Source organism: Pelophylax lessonae (genome assembly GCF_965119305.1).
Source record: "Pelophylax lessonae genome assembly, chromosome: 1".
NCBI classification, from domain to species: Eukaryota; Metazoa; Chordata; class Amphibia; order Anura; family Ranidae; genus Pelophylax; species Pelophylax lessonae.
Window position 1 is genome coordinate 269,781,679 of NC_138768.1, and position 21,411 is coordinate 269,803,089.

The 21,411-nt window shown below is 38.9% G+C and overlaps 1 protein-coding gene across 1 annotated transcript in view; it reads left to right on the forward strand.

The window, feature by feature from the left end:
• Nucleotides 1-20,791, forward strand: part of LOC309551790 (solute carrier family 2, facilitated glucose transporter member 9-like) — a 45,851-nt gene extending 25,060 nt beyond the window's left edge. Inside the window, exons 6-12 of the mRNA XM_082252481.1 lie at nt 2,765-2,913; nt 4,381-4,568; nt 6,804-6,914; nt 12,691-12,792; nt 17,062-17,137; nt 18,762-18,889; nt 20,113-20,791. Of these exons, the coding sequence (XP_082108607.1) occupies nt 2,765-2,913; nt 4,381-4,568; nt 6,804-6,914; nt 12,691-12,792; nt 17,062-17,137; nt 18,762-18,889; nt 20,113-20,316 (958 nt within the window). The 3' untranslated portion in view covers nt 20,317-20,791. The remainder of the gene's footprint in view (nt 1-2,764; nt 2,914-4,380; nt 4,569-6,803; nt 6,915-12,690; nt 12,793-17,061; nt 17,138-18,761; nt 18,890-20,112) is intronic.
• The last annotated feature ends 620 nt before the right edge of the window (nt 20,792-21,411 follow it).

Consider the following 21,411-nt stretch of genomic DNA (forward strand, 5'->3'; position numbering starts at 1 on the left):
ATATATAATAATTTTTTCACCTTTGCACTATTGCATGTATTTATTGGCAGCTATATATTTTTCACTTATATTTATTACAGTTATATTTATTGCTTGTGAATTGATGGTTGCTATTATATAGGAGATATTTATTTATTTATCACTCCACTCCCAATATCCATGATTGCACTTTTGCACTTTATATTTATTAATTGCACACATTGTATTTATTTGCTGTATCCAACTGTAACAGTTCCTCATTTTATGTTTATATCTTCTTGTTTTTGCACATAGACCACCACTTGTGACCCCTGATTTTACATAGCTTATTGGTTTTTATGTTATGGTTTTACAAGGATACACATAGGTCTTAATACAGTTTTTATTACACAATTTTTTTATTATAGTTCCATTTGCACATATTTCATATACAATTCAATCCAGGAGTGACGCAACCACAAATTGATCTCCCGAATACCCCACTAGGCAGCGCCAATCACTTCTTCCATTTCTCCTTATATATCCAATGCTCCCCTTTTAGGGCTGCATTTCTTGAAGTGGGCAGCAGCCGTGTGCGGTGTTACTTTCCATATATACTCCCTATCCTAAGCGCGGAATTTTACACACTCTTAGTTTGTACTGTAATTTGGGGATTCGGATATATATCCGAATCTCCGAATAATGAAAAATGTGTCCAAATATTTATTTGGAACGAAACGAACTGCACATGTCTACAAAATACCATCTTCCAGAGTGTAGGATGAGTAATACGGTCCCTCCATATACTGTACCTGGGCTTAGTGTGTCTGAGCAACCAATAGCCAGGCCTACTGCAAGGGTCCATCTTTACAAATACAGAGGTTCGTAAAGGCAGCATTTGTATAGGAACCTTAATGGGGTACATCAGCGTAATTAACATTTTAGGATACCATGTTGCAGCATATGTAGCCTTGTATCCTAGTTTAATTTAGCAGCTGTGAGCGCAGTAAATATTGTTATCCATTTTATGTAGAAAAACTATTGTAGGAAGCTTTTATGCTGAGAAAAATTTAAATCTAGTCCTACATGTAGATTATATACTGTAAATATTTTTCTTGCTATTTTTTCTATGTTACTTTATACTCTTTCTGGCTACATTTTGCCCATTTTATATGTACAGTATACTCCTCTTAATCACTTAAGCCCCGGAAGATTTTACCCCCTTCCTGACCAGGCCCTATTTTGCGATTCGGCACTGCGTGACTTTAATGGACAATTGCGCGGTCGTGCGATGCTGTACCTAAACAAATTTGATGTCCTTTTTTTTCCCCACAAATAGAGCTTTCTTTTGGTGGTATTTGATCACCTGTGCGATTTTTTGATCATGTGCTATAAACAAATGAAGAGCGACAATTTTGCCAAAATAACAATATTTTTCACATTTTCTTATATGAAATCCCCCCCCCCAAAAAAAAAATGTAAAAGTCTAAATTTTGATTGGTTTGTGCAAAAGTTATTGCGTTTACTAACTAAGGGAAAGATTTTTGCGATTTTTGTTGTTTTTTTTAACGAGTAATGGCGGCGATCTGCGATTTATTTTGCGGGACTGCGACATTGCGGCGGACAAATTGGACCCTTGACTGACATTTTTGACACTTTTGGGGGTACCAGTGACATTCCTAGAGTAATCAGTGCTATACATATGCACTGTTACTGTAAAAATGACACTGGCAGGGAAGGGGTTAACTTTATTGGAGAAGGAGGGGTTAAGTGTGTCCCTAGGGGTGTGTTTCTAACTGTGCAGGGATGTGGCTTTACATGTAACAGGAGAGATCTACGGTCCTACATAGCAGGACCGTTAGATCTCTGCTGTTACACAGGCAAGAATGAAAGGCGGCTTTGTTTACATTAGCCACCTGCCTTTCTCCCTTCGCAGCATACGTCACTTTGCCTGGCCGGGGCTGACCGCCGCAGTATATGTACTTGCAGCGGTCGGCAAGCGGTTAATAAATAATAGTTGTGTACTCCGTGCTATGACAAATTAAATTGTGTATATGTAAACTGTGAATTCCTGTGAAGAAAAAAAAAACAATTATATGTATATATAATGTGCATGCAATACACTCAATGCACAAAAAAAAAACAGACAAAGTTGGGAGTGACGAAACGCGTTGGGACGTGGTTAAACAGTGGCACAGACACCGGGATGTGCAGCATTCATCCATCGGTGGTGAGATTAGGACTTGATATTCATACCACATCATGATTCAGAGTGCCTAAACGCCAATTTTTATATGTGTTAAATGTGAGCAGCTCTTTTATAAGTATTTTTTATTATAATTTGATTGATTGCCATTGGAGGTTTCCCCTTTTTTGTCTTACATAATATTTGAGCAAAGGATTTGATCTTTATCTTGGAATTGTCCAATCAATTACCAGGCAATTATGCCGACTATGCGAATGGAAGGCAACATTAGCTGGTGAGTTTGTTATCCATTGGGAGCGGGACCACTTGCACCTGATTTGGTGGTTTGAAACTAGCTCTTGGAATAAGAAGGATATCGCTACATTTTTAAAGAGCCTTCACCAATCTTTCTCACGAAGATTAACACTGGGTGTTTATGTTTATGGACTTTTTGTTTTTTTCACAACTGTATTTTTTCTTGAATTTTATGGACTATTATTGCATTTCATTAGGATATTAGTAACCCTCATTTTGGTGTTCACAGCGCTATCTTTAAAGTATTACACTGATACTCCTCTTAATAATTAATTTAAAATCCACATTTTGCTATATTTCATGCAGAGAGATATTTGGGACAGAGTTTCTGTGGCCTCAGGTTCTACTCTTGAGTGGCATTACATCCTTTGTTCAGCTGGTTACCCTTCCCTTCTTCCCAGAATCTCCAATCTACCTACTACTTGAGAAGGGTGACAAGGAAGCCTGTCAGAAAGGTAACATCCAGCTGTAGGTACTAGTTCAGGGGTATAACTGTAGGAATACAAGCACAAAGTGTGTCTATGTTACAGCAAATAAACATATAGGCAGGAAACAGTGTAGGGGATATACACTATATTACCAAAAGTATTCGGACACCTGCCTTTACAAGCAATGATGTTGGAGAGAAGGCCTGGTTCTCAGTATTTTCCTACATGACTGTGCACCAGTGCACAAATAAGGTCCATACAGATGCGGATGAGCAAGTTTGACGTGGAGGATCTTGACTGGTCTGCACAGAGTCCTGACCTCAACCCGATAGAAAACCTTTGGGATGAATTAGAGTGCAGACTGTGAGCCAGGCCATCTCTCCTACATCAGGGCCTAACCTCACAAAGAAGATTGGTCAAACATGCCCATAGACACACGCCTAAACCTTGTGGACAGCCTTCTCAGAAGAGTTAAAGCTGTTATAGCTGTAAAGGGTGGGCCGAATTAATATTGAACCCTACAGACTGGGATGCCATTAAAGTTCATTTGTGTGTAAAGGCAGGCATCCCAATACTTTTGGTAATATAGTTATATCTGCATCCATAGTAACCCTTAGACTGTTTCCTCCTACATGTGTATTTGCTGTAACATACACACACTTTGTTCTTGTATTCTAACATAATATAATAATATACAATAATATAGTGTATAAAATAATATATAATAATATATTGTATATAATAATATATAATAATATAGTGTATATAATATTATAATATATATAATAATATAGTGTATATAATATTATAATATATATAATAATATAGTGTAGCATTGATCTCTTGCTGCTCTACATACTCTATACTTTGTAAAATATATTATTCTTAGCCTAGTGAATGAGGCGAAGCTCTGCTGACTTGCATCATCCATCCAAACTGTTTTTTTTTCCTTGCACATGACTGAGTATTTTCTGCAAATCTAATTTTTATCACATTCACTAAGCCAAGGGAAAATTTCTTGCAAAGTACAAATTCTCCTGCAAAGTGGACAGCCTATATGCCTTTACTACATTAACTTCTATATGTTCCTCTTCACTTATACAGTACATCAGTTGTGAAGTGATAGGTAATAGATAGGAGAAGGTAATGGCATTGCTTACCACATTTAGTTCCCAATCAAGTAAGCTGGAAGGAAATAATTTCATACAGGATGCCATTAATTTTTAAATTCAATTAGGCAACCACTGAATATTGGATTGATTGGACTGATGCATATCTGAAACATTTTGTGCTTTTGGAGAGTATCACATATTGGAATTTCAGGCTTCTTTGCCCACATATGGCTTTTGTTGGACCTCTCCAAATAGCACAACTGGTCATTTGGAGGTAGCATATTCCCATATGGTTTTATTAGACTAATGTATTCAGTATATTATAGTTGAATCAGTTTAGTCCCTAGCAAACTGTAAGTTTTTATTTTCCTTGTTTCTTTAGCACTTAAGCAGTTATGGGGAGACAGAGACCATCAAGCAGCCATTGAAGAAATGTTAAAGGAAAAAACTACCAGAGGGAAAGGTGGAAGGATGGGTGTCCTGGAGCTGTTACGTGACCCATCTCATCGCTGGCAACTGTGTGCTATGATTGGCATGATCCTTAGCTTGCAACTTAGTGGAGCCAGTGCAGTTGAGTATCGTTATAATGAAATCTTGGGATTACAATTTCAGTGAAAGTAATATATTTTAACACAATGGAAATCCTAACAAATTTTTTCTAAAGTTTTGGATAGAGTGGAGAACAATCTCCCAGCAATATCTGTATCATTTATAAGGAAAGTGAAGAAAGTATCTCCGGCAGGGACACAGACAGAAATCTAAACCTGACAAAGATTCTAACTTTTTCCACTTCCTGTTCATGACCTCATATGGAGTGAGGATAAAGTATATACACACTATAAGAAAATCAGGCGAATGATTGCCCGATTTTCCTCGTTGTTTCACAGCAAATCGGAACCAAGGAACGAAAATTCTTAAGAAAATTTGTATGAAAATTCTCATACGACAAAGGCTTTTTTTTGTTGTTTATTGTTTCTGATCATGCGCAGTCTTTCTTTTCTGATTTTTCTTGTACAAAAATTGTACGAATACGGTACACATTAAACAAAAATTGTTCGTTTTTTTCCCATACGAGAAAACATTTTGGAGTTTGTCCCTTTGGGAATTTTCGTAAGAAAATTATGAATCGTGTGTAGAAAGTTCTGTACACACTATACGAAAATCGTATGAAAATGTTCGCCTGATTTTCTTATAGTGTGTACGAGCCTTTAGTCTATCTGAAGGAGAACACAGACGTCAATGGAAACCTGACTAAGCCCTGGTTCACATTGATGCTACTTGGAATTTGTGCTACTTCGCTTGAAGTAGCACAATTTCAAAGTAGCAGGTCAGCACAATTTCAGGTGCTACATGAAAGACATCTGTGAGGCTTCATGCACAGATGTCTATTGAAGTCACACCCAAAATTGGCAAAAGTAGTGCAGGAACTACAAATTGGTCTGGCACCGCAAAGTCTGCGTCACACCGATTTGAACGGTGTCATTGCAATCGCATGACAAATCGCTCCACTGTGAACGAGGGCTTAGAGTTTAAACCTCACAATGCTACCCAAAACTAAAATAAAAGGTTTTGGCTAAAGTTTTGTTTAATTGCATCCTCTAAAGCCAAATCTTTATCTTAGTTTTAGATTGTCAGTTTACTTTCACTTTCTGTTCTGGATAAGCAACAGAAAAAGAGAGAAAATCTCTACAAAGTGAATGGAATTCCCTCTTAGACAGATGTCACTAGAACATACAACATTGTATATCCTCACTGGAAGATAAAAGCGGTTGTAAACTGCTGCATTTTTTTTTTTCTTACCTGTAAAGCAAAGGCATAATGTGCTAGTATGCATTGCATACTAGCATAATATGTTAAACTTATCTCAAAAGGAAGCATTCCAGCAATGCGATGTCATTACTGGAGATGGCGTCCATCTTCACCCGGTCTTCCTTCCTGGTTCATGGACTCTGGCTCTGTGACTGGCCAGAGCTGCAATAACATCACTCCCACGCATATGGGAGGGAGTCGCCAGTTATGGCCCAGAGCTCTGATGAAACGGTACGGGCGGCCGTTGCTTCAGAGCCCATGCACCATTGATTTCACTGCCTGCATGTACAGTAAATATCTCCTAAATGGTGCATGTTTTGGAGACATTTACAATACCTATAGGTAAGCCTTATCATAGGGTTACCTATAGGTAAAATTTAAAGATGGAAGCTTACTTCCTCTTTAAGCTGTACCTTTTGTTCTGTTGACATATGTAGAATTTTGGATTTTCCATCACTTTATTGTCTTTATAGCAGTAGTCACCAGGACAAATAATCTGGCTATACATACAATTTAAAACTCACCATACTGCCTCTCCCCTATACCAGTTACACTTAAAAAGACACACTTAAAAATGAGACCCTCCACATTTACATTGTTACAGACACTTTGTGTGATTAAGTCATTTGACTTGACAAACTGCAGGTCAGTGCCCCCAAAAAACAACATGAAACTTTCTTTTCTATGCATTGGAGGAAAAATGATTAATGGTTTTTCAAAACAGTGAATTTAATTAATTTAATGTCTATGAAATTTGCCTTGGCTGAAAAAAAGGCATGAAAATGAATCTAGTGACAACAAGGCCTAAAGTTAAGGCAATGTAGAATTCTACATTTTACTATCACCTGTAAAATCATGGGCATAAAGGCAAATTTACTTTATTCTCTTGTAGAAAGAATATAATACAGGTCTTTTTTGAGACTCTATAGATTGACACTACTAAAGAAATCATGGAGGTATGCCTGTAACTTATTTATACTTCTCATTATCCAACAGATTTATTTCTACTCATATGATGTATTTCTTAACGCTGGTTTTCCAGAAGACCAAATTGCTTACGTCTCTTTGGGAGTTGGTAGCTTTGAGTTTGTCTCAGCCATGATCTGTGTAAGTTTTTTGCTAAAAGCCACCACTGATTATGTCAGAATGGTTAGATTGTATTAATTTATTTAACCACTTGCGGGCTGCCCCCTGGCTATGTACTGCAGACGGGTGAAAGCAATAATCACAAACCAGGTGCTTCTGTGATGCCTGTAGGGTGGAGGAATAGAAGTAAGCCTGGCTGTGAGGCTCCCCAGCGGTTGTTCTGCTGTTAGCCGACTAATGGCTCAGTAAAGAGATTTGCACTTAGGGCAGCCATAGGAAAAAATCAAGTCCAGAAGTCAAAGCAATAATCACAAATCTGGCGCTCCTGGGGTGCCTTTAGGGTGGAGGGATAGAAATAAGCCTGTGAGGCTCCCCAGCGGTTTTTCTGCTGCTAGCCAACGAGCATAGGAAGGGTGCTGATACGGACAAAAGTATATGAGGAAGTCAGTGCATGAACCACACCGGGATGCAATGGATAAGGAAGTCAGGTAAACATCCAGTATAGAAAGGGTTAACAGTTTATTGGTATTGATAACCGAAAAACAAAGTACATAAAATGCTTACCTCCCCCTGGGCTGGAGTTGAGAAGGACAAGATGACTTGATAAAGCGCATAGCGTGAAACATGTAGTCATGGCAACCATATAGCTTGTGTTCCACCCTGGTTCCCCGGAACTACAGCAGAGTCCTTTCATCCTCGTGTTGGCTGGTTTCCGGCTTTGTGCACACACTGCTCAGCAGTCCTGGGAGATTGACCTCCTCGCACTCGTGTTGCTTGCTGCCAGGTGCCCTTGTTCACTCCAGCCCAGGGGGATGTAAGCATTTTATGTACTTTGTTTTTCGGGTTATCAATACCAATAAACTGTTAACCCTTTCTATACTGGATGTTCACCTGACTTTCTTATCCATTGCATCCCGGTGTGGTTCATGCGCTGCCTTCTTCATATACTTTTGTCCGACTGCAGACGGGTGGCCGTGCAGGTACAGTGTGCAGGTACCCGTACATCGCTGCCTGCTTCTGGGTTTAGGGCACAGGGATAAGAAACAAAGAGATCTATAGTAAAAAGCAGCACATAATACATACATTACACATTGTTAGGCACACATTTAATCCCTTGATTGCCCTAGATGTTAACTCCTTCCCAGCCAGTGTCATTAGTACAGTGACAGTGTATAGTATTATCCCTGATCACTGTATTAGTGTCACTGGTGATGTCAGTGGCAGTTAGTCAGTTACCGCCCCATCGTCAGTTAGTGTCAGATTTCCCACTACACTATTGCAGTCCCATTATAAGACACTGATCACCGCCATTAGTAGTATAAAAAAAAAAATACATAAAAATTCCAATCTATATACCATCATTTGTAGACGATATAACTTTCGTGCAAAACAATCAATATACAAGTATAACTTACTTTATTTTGATTTTTTTTTTTTTTACCAAAGATGTGTAGCAAAACACAAAGAAGTTTGATTTTATTTTATTTTTTTTAATTGGATATGTTTTATAGTAGAAAGTAAAAAATATTTTTTTTCAAAATTTTCGGCCTTTTTTTGTTTATATAATAAAAAATAAAAAATCTAGTGGTGATCAAATACCACCAAAAATAAACTCTATGTGTGTGAAAAAAAATTGTTATAAATTTTGTTTGGTTAAAGTGTTGTATGACCGCACAACTACCAGTTAAAGTAGTGCACTGCTGAATAGAAAAAAATGGCTTGGTCATGAAGGTGGTTAAACCTTCCAGTGTCTAAAGTTTTTATCCTAAAATAATTTTTTTTTCCTGTAACAGCTTAAAAATTGTTAGCTGTTAGCAATAGTTTGTTAAACAAGTCTACAGTATCTAAATCTGCTAGTCCATCTAACAATACCCTTGCCACAGATTGACAATACTGCTGTCTAAGGGTGTCTGTTTTGCTCTTCCATCCAGAGTGGAGACACCCTAAGACAGCAAGTGTGTTACTGGCCTGATCAACAGGTGAAAATACATATTCACATCCACATTTAAGGATTATTAAGCTGCAAAATATTATATTTTTTATTTGGTGGTTTGTACTACTTAAAGTGTTTTCTGCTGTCTTTTAAAATGAAAACAATTTGTTAATGTACAGGAACAGTTTCCTGAATGTTGACAACCCTCGAAGGGACGTTAATTCTCTATTAAGACACACACCCCTGATACGCCCCCTTTAAAGGAGAATTGTACAAGTATATGATTGGTTAAATCCACAAGTGCTTTTTTACCACTGCTATTCTTTTATACTGGCTTTTGGAGTTTACAAATTCAGCAATTTAGAAATTGGATGAAAGGTTTAGCACTGGGGAAACACATTTTGGTAGAAAAGTAGTGCATTTTATATACAACTATAAAGTTCGGACCAAAATGAGGGACACATGAGGAGGAAAGAGGGACAGAGGGACTTTGTTCCAAATGAGAGACAGTCCTTCGAAATCAGAGACAGTTGGGAGCTAGATGCAAATATCAACCAGTTCCTGTGGCTGAGAGTTTGCGCCCATCAAGGCCCTTCTCCAGCTCCTCACAAATGAGCAATAAATCCACCACAGCGGTCAAAGGACGAAGGTCTTTGGTCTGGAACACAGGAACTGGTTAGGATATATCAAAAGCAGCCTGGGTCTAGGTGCTCTTGGGGCATTGGGATGTGAGTATGCATTTATGCAAGCATCTCTGTGTGCTTTCAATATATCCTGCCTGGTTACATTTTCCATAAATTCACTGTAATACCCAAAAGTTGCATTTTTACTATGTACAAAAGCTTGTGAAACCTTTTAGATAAATCACATGATAATATTAAGCTAACACTTTTAGCATTCAGTTTTAAATATGACAGCTTGATGAATCAGGCCATATGCATGCCATGTACATAAAATAGTGAAGGTAATGAAATTGGAGTTGTTGCACATTAAGATTTTATGCATACGGACATTTGTTAGGGTCTCAATTTTTCATTGGAGGGGTGAGGTTAATTTACTAATGTAATAGATCATGTTCATTTTTAAAATGAATATTCACTTATCTTAAGCTGACCATAGGTGGATTGAAAGTCAGCCTATCCAGCAGTGACTGGCTAAATGTTGATCAATGAGTGGCTCTTTCTGTTTGACAAGTCAATCGTTTGATCGGCTTCTGTTAAAGGGACATGTTGTTGAACTGCTGACTGAAAGAAAAAAAACGGCCAGCTTTAATAACAAGGTGAAACAAACTGAAACATGAAAATTCCCTTTGAAAAGAATACCCAATCATGTTAAACAAAGTAAAAAAAAAATATTTATAGTTGCTTATGATTGAAGTTAGCATACCTTCACCTCATTCATTAAAGTGGTGTAAAGTCTCAAGGTTTCTATTCTATGCATTAAGGTGAAAAATCTTCAGTGCTGCAGCTGCCCCCCAGACTCCCCCTTTTTCTTATTGAGCCCGATCCGATCCAGAGATGTGCACGAGCCCAGTGGCTCCAGCCACTCTCTCTCTCATCATTGGACAGACTGATAGCAGCAGGACCATGGGCTCACGCTGTTGTCAATCAAATCTTGTGACACGGGATTGGGGGGCGGACCAAGTCCTGCTGTCTGGGTCAATGGATGCAGCATCGGGACTTGTGAGCAAACCCGCACGGGTGCCCCCATGGAGAGTGGCTTTAAGTGGGGGCATCTGATGAAGGGGAGGAGCTAAGAATGCAGACAGGGCACCCCAAAAGAAGAGGAGGATCTAGGCTGGCCTGTGCAAAACCTTAGCACAGAGCAGGAAAGTATACCATGTTTGTTATATTTATTTAAAAAAAAAAACCCTTTCCAAACACTTTAAGGGAATTTTCTCCTTACACATTTTTACTTAGCATAGTAAATAAGGTGAAGTTGTGCTTACTTTATTCATTCAATCATATGGCAAGGAAAAATCCAGTTTTTCTAATTTTTCTTTTGCAGGATTGGGTGTTCCTTGCAAAGCGAATTTTCACTTTGTTTGAACTCAATTACTAGAAGCAGCTCAGAACCATCCAGAAAAAATAATCTCACAGCATACCTCATTTGACTTTATTGTGATTTTAATATTTGTGTAAAAGAGCCCTAAATCTGGTCGCAAATTAAAATTACAAATATATAATTTACAATACAATGAGCAATGTAACTTTACAGTCAGTTCAGTTCAAAGAGATTACAATATTACATAGGAAATGTGGTCAAACTGTGGAAATACTGTAAATGTGGTCTAACTGATGAAGCAAAGGCTTGCCATTTATTTTTTTTTTTTTAATAGGGTCCTTTTACACGGAGCAGAGTCCGTTCAGCTCAGCAAGGGGATCGATCTGCCGATCCCCGCTAAGCTGGCGGATGACAGCTCCGTCTCTGCTCTGTGCGCGGAGGCAGAGCTGTCAGATCCCGCTGTCCTCTATGGGGGAATCAGATGAGAACGGACCACCTGTCCATGCTCGTCCCATCCGATCCTCCAGACGGATGAAAATTAGGGTTTCCATCCTTCCGAATTTCACGGACAGGATTGGATCGGGTAGCAGGGGGTGTCAGCGGAGATGTCTCCGCTGACATCCGCTGCCCCATAGGGATGCATGAAGCATCCGATTCGGTCCACCTGAAAAACTGACAGGCGGATCGTATCGAATCCCCTGTGTGAAAGGGGCCTTCATCTTTTTATTAAGTTTAGTCATTTACAGAAACAGGACGAAAGTTGCCCATGTAGGGGGCGATGCCGATCGGCCAAAAATACAAAAAAAATATACAAGAGGGAAAAATATGCATTCATTTTAACCATATGCTGACTGATGGCTACAGTGTGGGAAGTTAGTTCTGGGACGCCGTCATATGATGGCTCTATTTTTGTGAAAAATACTATAAACTTTTGTTTGGGTACAGTGTTGCATGGCCGCTCAATTTTCATTCAAAGCGCAACAGCACTGAAAGCTGAAAATTGGCCTGGGCAGGAAGGGGGTAAAAGTGCCCAGCAAGTGGTTAAAGTGCATGGCTTGAGTGAACCCAGTAATTATACATGTAAGGTATACTACCCATTAGGAAAAAATCATCCTAAGGAGTTGGCAGACCTACAGAGGTCAAATAGAAGCATCAATCACTGTCACCGCAGTGGAAGGGTTTTCCAACCAGCAAGACCATACTTGCATATGTAGCCTGATATAGGAGCAAGCTAGAGTTAACCAAATTCATCCAGAAATTCACTGTGGAAGGGAAAGTTTTTTTCCAGTTTAATGTAATTGCCTTGCGGGCATATAATAGAATAGCAATAAGCTGAGCAGGATTCATCCTGTGACCTTGTGCGCTAGAGGTTTAACTAGACCAAGCAAGCAATATCTAGGTTCAGAATGGATTACTATTTGAGTTGTAGTAGCAATAAGTTGTAACTTTTTCAGTACATAGCTATAGCAGGGCAAGTCCAGAAAATATGGAAAAAGTCACCTGTCTGTTGTGTGCAGTGCCAACAGGCCGGGGAAGTAAGGGGTTGATCTTGTGGAGCCTATGAGGGGTGAAATAGGCCCGGTGCAGGATTTTGAAATGAACCAACTTGCCCCTGGTAGATACTAAATGGAAGAAGGGAAAATCCAAAATCTCAGAACAGTCCTCTTCATCTACTTCATAACTTAGGGATGTCAGACCTCCATTTCTGTTTTAAGGAATTCAGTTCAGGATTAGCTGCCACAAGAAGGTTCCGATATAGCTCTGAAGTGGGGCTTGCTATTTATGTATAGTTGAAAAAAAGCATAGCAAATTCATTGTATTATTTGTATTATTTTCTATTTTATAAACTTTACTCCCCAGAGCCTACTTATTGATCGCTTTGGAAGGAAAGTTTTAATACTTGGAGGCTTTAGCCTTATGGCTTTGACTTTGACACTCCTAACAGTGACTCTCTCTATGCAGGTAAGAAAAATAATTGTAATATTTCCTTTTATATGTAGATTTTGATGAATGCTAATTGTCATGTTGACTTCATGCTAATTAATATGCCTTTTATTTATTTTATTTTATTAATAGGTTGTTTGGCAGAGGAATCCACTTATTCTCACTTTTCTGAGCTAGTAAAACTATTATGATGTGTGTCTTGGATATTTAGAAACTGCCACAGTTAAATCAAAGGTCATACACTAATCGACATTTGCCCCGGTTCAGCAAAGACTAGCCAAATTGCAATCAGTGTGTGGCAGTGGTTATTCTTTTTCAAAACATAATTCACTTCCCCCTCAACTAAAAGGTCTCTCTTAAGCTTCATAACGTCCATGATAGCTGAAAGCATTGAAAAACATACTGCAACTAGTTACACAGAACTAATTAGAGTTTAAAAGGTATACATGGGCTGTCCACTGTCCAAAAAAGATTGTTTTAGACTTTATTTACTACTAGGCAACTAATTATAGGGCATTTATCTAACCCCCCAGACTGACCAGTAACCATAGGGATATTTATTTTAGATTTTTCCAACAACTATGAATGATCCTGCAGGATGCCATATTTTCCCAGATAGAGCGACTCTGAAGACAATTTGTTATTTAGCAACAGCAATACTCTATTCTATTTGGGTTCATTATTTTAAATCAAACTAAAGAGGTTTTAAATGAATTATTTTTAATTGGGAAGCACTAGTGTGCTGCTATGGCTGGCTAACTGGTGGTTAAAACACAAAGATTGGAAAGTATGTAGGTGAACTGCTGCTACCACCAAATCAAGTGCTAAAAATACTTAAAAGCATAAGGTTACTATTGGTGTTGGGGTGGTGCACTATTCTATAAATATAACTGTGTATAATTTTCATAGACTCCATAGACTCGTAATCATGTTAGAATAAAATGTGAATTAACCACTTTACCACCGGAGGATTTTGCTGTCTTATGTCCAGGCCACTTTTTGCGATTCGGCACTATGCAACTTTAACTGACAATTGTGCGGTCGTGCGATGCCGTACCCAAACGAAACTTACGTCCTTTTTTTCCCACAAGCAGAGCTTTCTTTTGGTGGTATTTGATCACCTGTGCAATTTTTACTTTTTGCGCTATAAACAAAAAAAGAGCATTTATTTTGAAAAAATAATATTTTTAACATTTTTTTTATATGAAATTCCCCCCCAAAAAAATGTAAAAATCAAAATTGTTTTAAATTTTTGGCCAATTTGTTTTCTGCTACCTATGTTTGGTAAAAAAAATCACAATAAGCGTATTTTGATTGGTTTGCGCAAAAGTTATTGCGTTTACTAACTAAGGGAAAGATTTCTGTAATTTTTGGTGTTTTTTTTTTTTAACGCGTAATGGCGGCGATCTGCGATTTTTTTTTTTTTTGCGGGACTGCAACATTGCGGCGGACAGATCGGACCCTTGACTGACATTTTTGACACTTTTGGGGGTACCAGTGACATTACTGCAGTAATCAGTGCTATATATATGCACTGTTACCGTAAAAATGACACTGGCAGGGAAGGGGTTAATTTTATTGGAGAGGGAGGGGTTAATGTATGCCTGGTGCTTACTAACGTGTGGGGGGGGGAGGTGACTGAGTGACACAAGGACAGATTGCATGTTCAGCTATGCTGAACACTGCAATCTGTCACTCCTTGTCACTGAGGAGATCCGCCCGCTCTGTTTACACAAGCGGGCGGATCTCCAAACTAGATTCCCCGACGATCGGGGAAGAGCAGCGGCGATTGTCGCCGCTCCTCCCCTGGCCCGACTCCCGCTGTGACTGAAAACAGCGGGAGCGAGCCTCCGGCGGCGCGCGTGCGCCGCCCACAAGGGGCGGAGTCCAGCGACGTAGGTCTACGTCGCTGGACGATAACGAGCCACATTGCTGCAGTAGCAGCAATGTGAGCAGTGGTAAAGAGGTTAATGAACAAATAAAAATCCAAAGTGAAAGTTCATACAAAATGAACTTACAAAGAATCAACATATAATATATATATATATATATATATAAAGAAAATGTTCTGTCCATGAACCAGTGACGTAACGCGTAGGAGGAGCCAGTGATGTCAGACCCGTTGTTACCATGACCCATATCAGTGAGCCAGGGAGCCAAAGCCTCTCTCGGCATTAGAGTGAATAAACATCTATATTTGATTCCATGCGATCCTTAGCATCTATAAATGTGAGTGCACTGGGTGAAGTTGCTTTTAGTTTTTAAAAAATGTGGTTTTTAAACATACTGCACAATGAAATCACTTTGTTTGTCTACATATACCATGGAGTTTGTCCCTCTGAATAGAGGAGGATTCAAGGGAAGTTTTTGGACTCCCCCAGGTGGATTGACTATTTGTATATTGCAAGATATCATTGTGGTGCAGGTGAGCGCACATTGCACTCAGAGGTGGATAGCAGGTGAATGGATCTGGCACATTGAGGACTGAAGTTTTTTACTAAGAAAGCACTGCATGAATGTGTGGTTCACGAATGTATTACCATTCATCACAAACATTTAATTGTTATTTTATTTACATATATATGCTTTTATGAGAATTTTTTCATTTTGTTTTTTATTTTTGTACTCACGGTGCACGGTTGGCATTGACTTTTTTCTGAACTGAACATTTTCTATACACATTATATGTTGATTCTTTGTAAGTTTTTTTGTATGAACTTTCCCTTTGGATTTTTATTTGTTTATGAATTCACATTTTATTCTAACACGATTATGGGTCTATGAAAATTATACACAGTTATATTTATAGAATAGTGCACCACCCCAACACTAACAGTAACCCTTCCATATATTTGTGTGTGCAGTGGATGCTAGGCTGTTTAATAAGAAAGCCCAGCACTAGCTATTTACTTTTTTAATGTTTTTATTGAGTATCTGTAACATCTTTATAAACAGTAGTATAATAAACAAAAGTACATCCAGGTATAAAAAGTAGAAATGCAAAATGGCCCAGAGTCATTTGTAAAAGACAGTCTGCAGTAACAAAGAAATATATTAGTATGGTGGATTAATTCAGGGAAACACAAGAAAGGAAAAGGAAATGGAGAAGACCGCGTAAAGATAAAAGAAGAAAAAAGCGGGGGTGAGGAGGGAAGGAAGGGGGAGAAAACTGAAAAGGGGTTATAGGACTGGAGCAAGTGATGGAGGAGATAGATGGGGTGATTACCCACGGAATCACTCCTGAGTGTGCACTCAATAAGTTGTCCTCTCCCAGATGGCACACCAAAAGATAATTGATAACATTATTTATGCAAGACATTATTACCAAAATATAGCATTGTTTGTCCCCTATGTTTGCTATAGTCCAAAAGGGACATATAGGTGTGAGAACTTAAAGCCCAACCCCAAGTATAACAAAAAAAATCCCTGAAGTGCTACATCCCCCTTTTAAGATTATTTCTAACTTAATTTCCCTCCGCAGCAGGCTTTCACCCGTGGTGACACACTCACCCCCACAATGTACAAAACAGAGTTGAGAGCTCTGTACCAGACCAAGCCTTGGGAGAGAAGAGAGAACCCCAGAGCCTGCTGGAGTGGGATGTTAGGTTCCCAAATAGCAAGCAATTGTCCTGCAAGTTTGAGAATGACTTTCTAAGCTATTGCTAGACTTGCCAGGCTTCACGTATTTGTTGCACAATTGCAGCAAGCCTGAATTGCATGACTCCAGATCAACTTTCTTTGAAAACGTTCTGCAAGTCTGCTGCAAGTTCTGGTTCACTTATCTTGTGCAATAGTCATCCCACCACAGAGGTCACTGTGACTCGCAGAGCTCTTGATGTAGACTCACCATTACAAAAAGACTTGCTACGAAAATTTACTACAGATTGGAAAAGTGTCAACTAGAACTTGTACTTCAAGTGTTCTGCAAGTATACAACTTGCCAGTGAAAATGTGCAGCAATTTAACAGACTTACAATTCAACACTGCCACAAGTTTGTGGCAAGTTATCCTTGCTTTCTGGTTAGTAACAAAGCATCTTCAACCTCCTAGACTAGGTCCCACTGCAAGGAGTTTTTCTTTGTGCCCAGAGTTGGGCTTTAAGTAGTTAAACATTTACAGTATATGTAGTATTTTATATTTGTTTGACTAAAGTTAAATGTAAAAAGAATCTATTCTTTTCTCATTTAGCACCAAAAGACAATTGTGAAAAAAAAAATATTGTTCCATTCAAGCCTGTATTTCACTGTGCCTCACTTTATATTCCTGTATTTCTATTGTGACTTTTAGGAAGCATATTTTTGGATGCCATACTGCAGTGTTGGATTAACCTTTACATTTATTTTCCTCTATGGAGCTGGACCAGGTAAGTCCACATTGCATTCTTTATCAATTTTTTTTTTCATCTAAATCTTCAATGTAACTTACATAGGCTAATGCAGTTTGAATGAGCTGATTTATTTTTAATTTAGTGACTGCTATACCATTTTTGTAATGTTATTAACCTACGTAAATGTTGGTAGTGTAATTATTATTGTGGAAGTTCAACCTAGAATTGCACCTTGATAAATGCATAGCACTATGTTTGACTTCTGTCCAGTTGTCCAACAAATCAGCACTTAGGAACTGCTGGCCATTGGCCATTTACCAACATGAACACCAACCCATGTTGTCCCTCAGCTCCCTATGTTATATACATTTTGTGATTATAAAGCCTGGCTGAAAAAGGCATCCTCTGTGCCAGGGGAGGGCTGGCAGCCTTAGGCCTGGGGGGCAAGTCCAGTCAAGTGGGCCCATTGAACCATCGAATCAGCTCACCATCCATGCCCACCTGGTTTTATAATGGATATTGATGTTATGAAGCAAGAGAAACACGATGCAATGTGGTAACATGATTTAATGTTAATAGCAACAAAGGAGGTTTAACATGACATCACGCCTGGCGGAGCATAGGAAGCTCCTGTCGGGCAGAGATCACTCTGCCTGACAGGGAAGTGACTGTGTTAGTATTGTGCTGGCGGGGTGCAGGAGCATACTCCTACTGCTCCACTGCAGCTCTGCAAATATAATATTGTGTAGCAGCGACTGGTAGCTGTATATAGTGTCGGGCCACTACATTATTCCAGCTTTGAGTGCGGCCTTTTTACCCAGCTTTAGGGTGGCCCGGGGGGCGATTTCCCCCCTGCCCCCCTTCCCAGTCCTCCCCTGCTCTGTGCTCTGATGCTGTCAAATATGTGGTTAGCATGGGGAAGGAAGGGAGAAGTGGAGGATGGTGCAAAACTAGACCATGAGTTGTGTGCTAGGAGTCACCTTGGTTGGAGGGGGGGGGGGGCGTGGAACCCAGCTTATATTAGGGAGGTTGAGTTGAGAAATCCCTCTCTCAGCCCCCTAGGCCCCTCTTATGTGTAAGTCACCCTGTCTCTATTAGGGGCACAGGGTGACCGAGAATCCTGTCATAAGTTGCAACATTGTTATATTGTTCATTTTGCTACTGGAAAAATTGTTATTTCACCTGGCCTCAGTTCACAATTTCACACTTCTCTATACTTAAATCAAAATTCTCTTAAAAAATATTTGATGTTTTAATTATATTCTAGGCTTTTATTTGTTACTATATTACTGTAAGATGTGGGGGACCCTAGAGGACCCCCAATTCTGTACATAATTTTGGAGGTGGTACTTGAATAGTGCCTTAGCTTCCCATCATGTTCTGAGGCAACGAATGCTGAGCTGACTTCCCTTTTAAACCTTTCCACCTAAGCTAGTTTTGCCTGAAGTCTGAAGGAGGAGACAAAGAATAGGTAGGACATGATAGATAATTTGTGTAAAGTGGTGTGAACAGCATGCTGTCTTAATAGATATAACAAATGTGTTTTCTTGGCTCTACTAAGGTAAAACAATGCATACCCACTGTTTGTGATCTTAGAGCATTTTCTCCATATTTTGTTATATAATACATGTTTTGATTACAATCACATTTTCTTTGACAGCTGGAGCTACCATAGCTACCTGTGTAGAAATCTTCGGACAGGCTCCCCGGGTTCCGGCCTTTGTTGTCTCAGGAGTTTTTAGTTGGGTTGGGCTCTACATCCTAGGGATGGTTTTCCCTTATATTGTGGTAAGCGTCAATGCTGAGGTATTTTGAGTATTATTTTGAAAAAGCCATTTACATTCCGTGCACTTTTATATATGCATTATAGAACCTCTTACTTTAGGCTTCTGATAGGGTGGTCATTAATGACAAAGCAGCATTTTCCTTGGATTTTAAGGTGAACAGGGTGGCAATACATGGGTGGAGATGACCTGCTAATTAAAATAATTTATTATCTTTGAGTGTCAGTTTTTACAGTTGACCCATGTACAGGGTAAAGTGGCTGTAAAGGATAACTTGTTTTTAAAATTATAAACGTTATACTAATCTGCTCTGTGCAGTGGAATTGCACAGAGCGGCTCTGAACCTACTCTTCTAGGGTTCCCAACCGGTGCCCTTGGCCCCTCTTCCTTTCTGTGCACCACCAGGTGCACCTTTTTCTATGGGGGCGCACCTACGGACTCGCTCCAAAAGCCGCGTGGTGTGTCTATAGACACACACAGCGTGACTTGATCCTGCCCCAATTACTATGAACTGTACTTGATTGACATCGGCAGGAGCTAGTGGCTTCTGCTACTGCCTCTGTCCACTGAATACAGGGAGAGAGAGGAGAAAGCCACTACAGACAGGCACAGTGCTCTGGGTCAAGTGAGGTAAGTATTTGGGGGTGGAAAGACATACAAATACTGGGACATATTTTTATCCTAATGCAGGGAATGCCTTAAGATAAAAAAAACATTTCTTGCCTTTACAACCAATTTAAAGATGGTAAGATGCCTAACACTTTTGAATTTTGAAAGCCCTAATCATGCATAGAAATTCTATGACATCCTACAGAATCTCTACATGAACAATCAGTAATCTTTCCCTTCTCTTTGGACTAAAAGGAAACCCACTTTCCTTGCACATTTACCACATATGTTTTTTGTTGAAGCCAGCAGAACGTTCAAAACAAGTCTGATTGGTGTTCATCATAAGCAAGGGCAGGAAGATTTCTGCAAACATGTCATTGTCAATGAAATATCTATCTGCTTGCAGCCATCCTAACACAATTTCTGTATCTGATTTATTTAACTCCTTTTTCTCTTCTTTTTCTATTTTTCACTTTCTCTTATTCTTCTTTATATTCTATCCTTCCTTTCCCTCTGGGTTGCCAAAACTTTCCTTACAATACTAACCAGTGAACTGGGTGGGGAACTCACAGTATTTGCTTTGTTATATTCATTTGGACCTTAATTTATGTTTTCCAGGAGAGTCTCCAACATTTCTGCTTCATCATCTTCATATTCATTATCCTTCTTTTTGGAACTCTAATATACTTTGTCATTCCTGAAACAAAGGGAAAAACAATTACTGAAATTTCACAGGAGTTCAACAAGCTGAACTTCAGAAGGCAACACAAAGAGGACAAGGCAAGAATGAGCCCCGAGGATGTCCAATGTACCAGACTGTGAGCAACCAAATTCAGCAAGATTGGTGCTAAACACACAGCAGAAGCAACACTCAAGTGTATGTAAGGAAAATATAGAGTGAAAAGTCAGAGCTTAGGACAGGCAGAAGATATAGGCATGGTACAGGTTAAAGAACTTGAGGATGTTTATTTTCTACTGTATTATTATATGTGCTTGACATCTGGAGAGGACATAGCATACATGTTTGTTGCATCAAAACTGTATATTCAATTGTAGCAGATCTAAGCTGATTTTAGGTACATCCTAAAAAAGTATTAACATAACATAAATGTAACATACAGCATAAATGCATTGAACTGTTATAGTGCCACCATGGGTACCCAACATTATGTTTCACCTACTTTGTCTAAACAAAATTACAGTAAGTAATATTATAACCATAGCCATTGTGCTAATTTATAAATGCAGACGGTGAGATGACTTCACTGCTTGACCAGATTTTGTAAGCCTTTTGCTGTTTTTTGGAGTCACTTTTAAAAATTTTCTTTTTTATTTTGTAGTTTCTTAGGGCCCATCTGTTGATATGGCCTATCCTCTGGATTGGCTTTATAAAAGCAGTGATATGTGTGTTGTAATGTAAAAGTTTTGCACAAATTGTAACTTATAACAGTACAGATAAGTGTGTTACTGTTCTTTAAAAACATGTCACAAACCTGGGTTTAAGAAATCAAGCATATGATGAAAAAAAGGCATAAGCACAGGTTCAAAACTATAACATTACAATAAAACTCCTATTTTTCAAAAACAAAGAAAAAAATGTCTATATTAAGGAGTGACAAACCTCAAGCCAAAACAGCTGGGTTTGTGTTCAGTCTGTTTGATCGTCTTCATTTTGATGAAGACTCGAAGCCTAATACATCATTCATCCAAAGTATGATCTTGGAGCAAGTGTGATATTTGAATTTTTTTGTGCATTGCATGCAGGACCATATACAGTCCAATAATCAGAAACATCTTGAAAAGGCAAAACTTTTTTTTTCTTACTTTTGGATAAAGTGGAGAGGGGAACACCTGACAGATTTTTATTGCTTTTTGAGCCCTTGTTAGAGAGACTCACCCTAACTATTATTTCTGTAT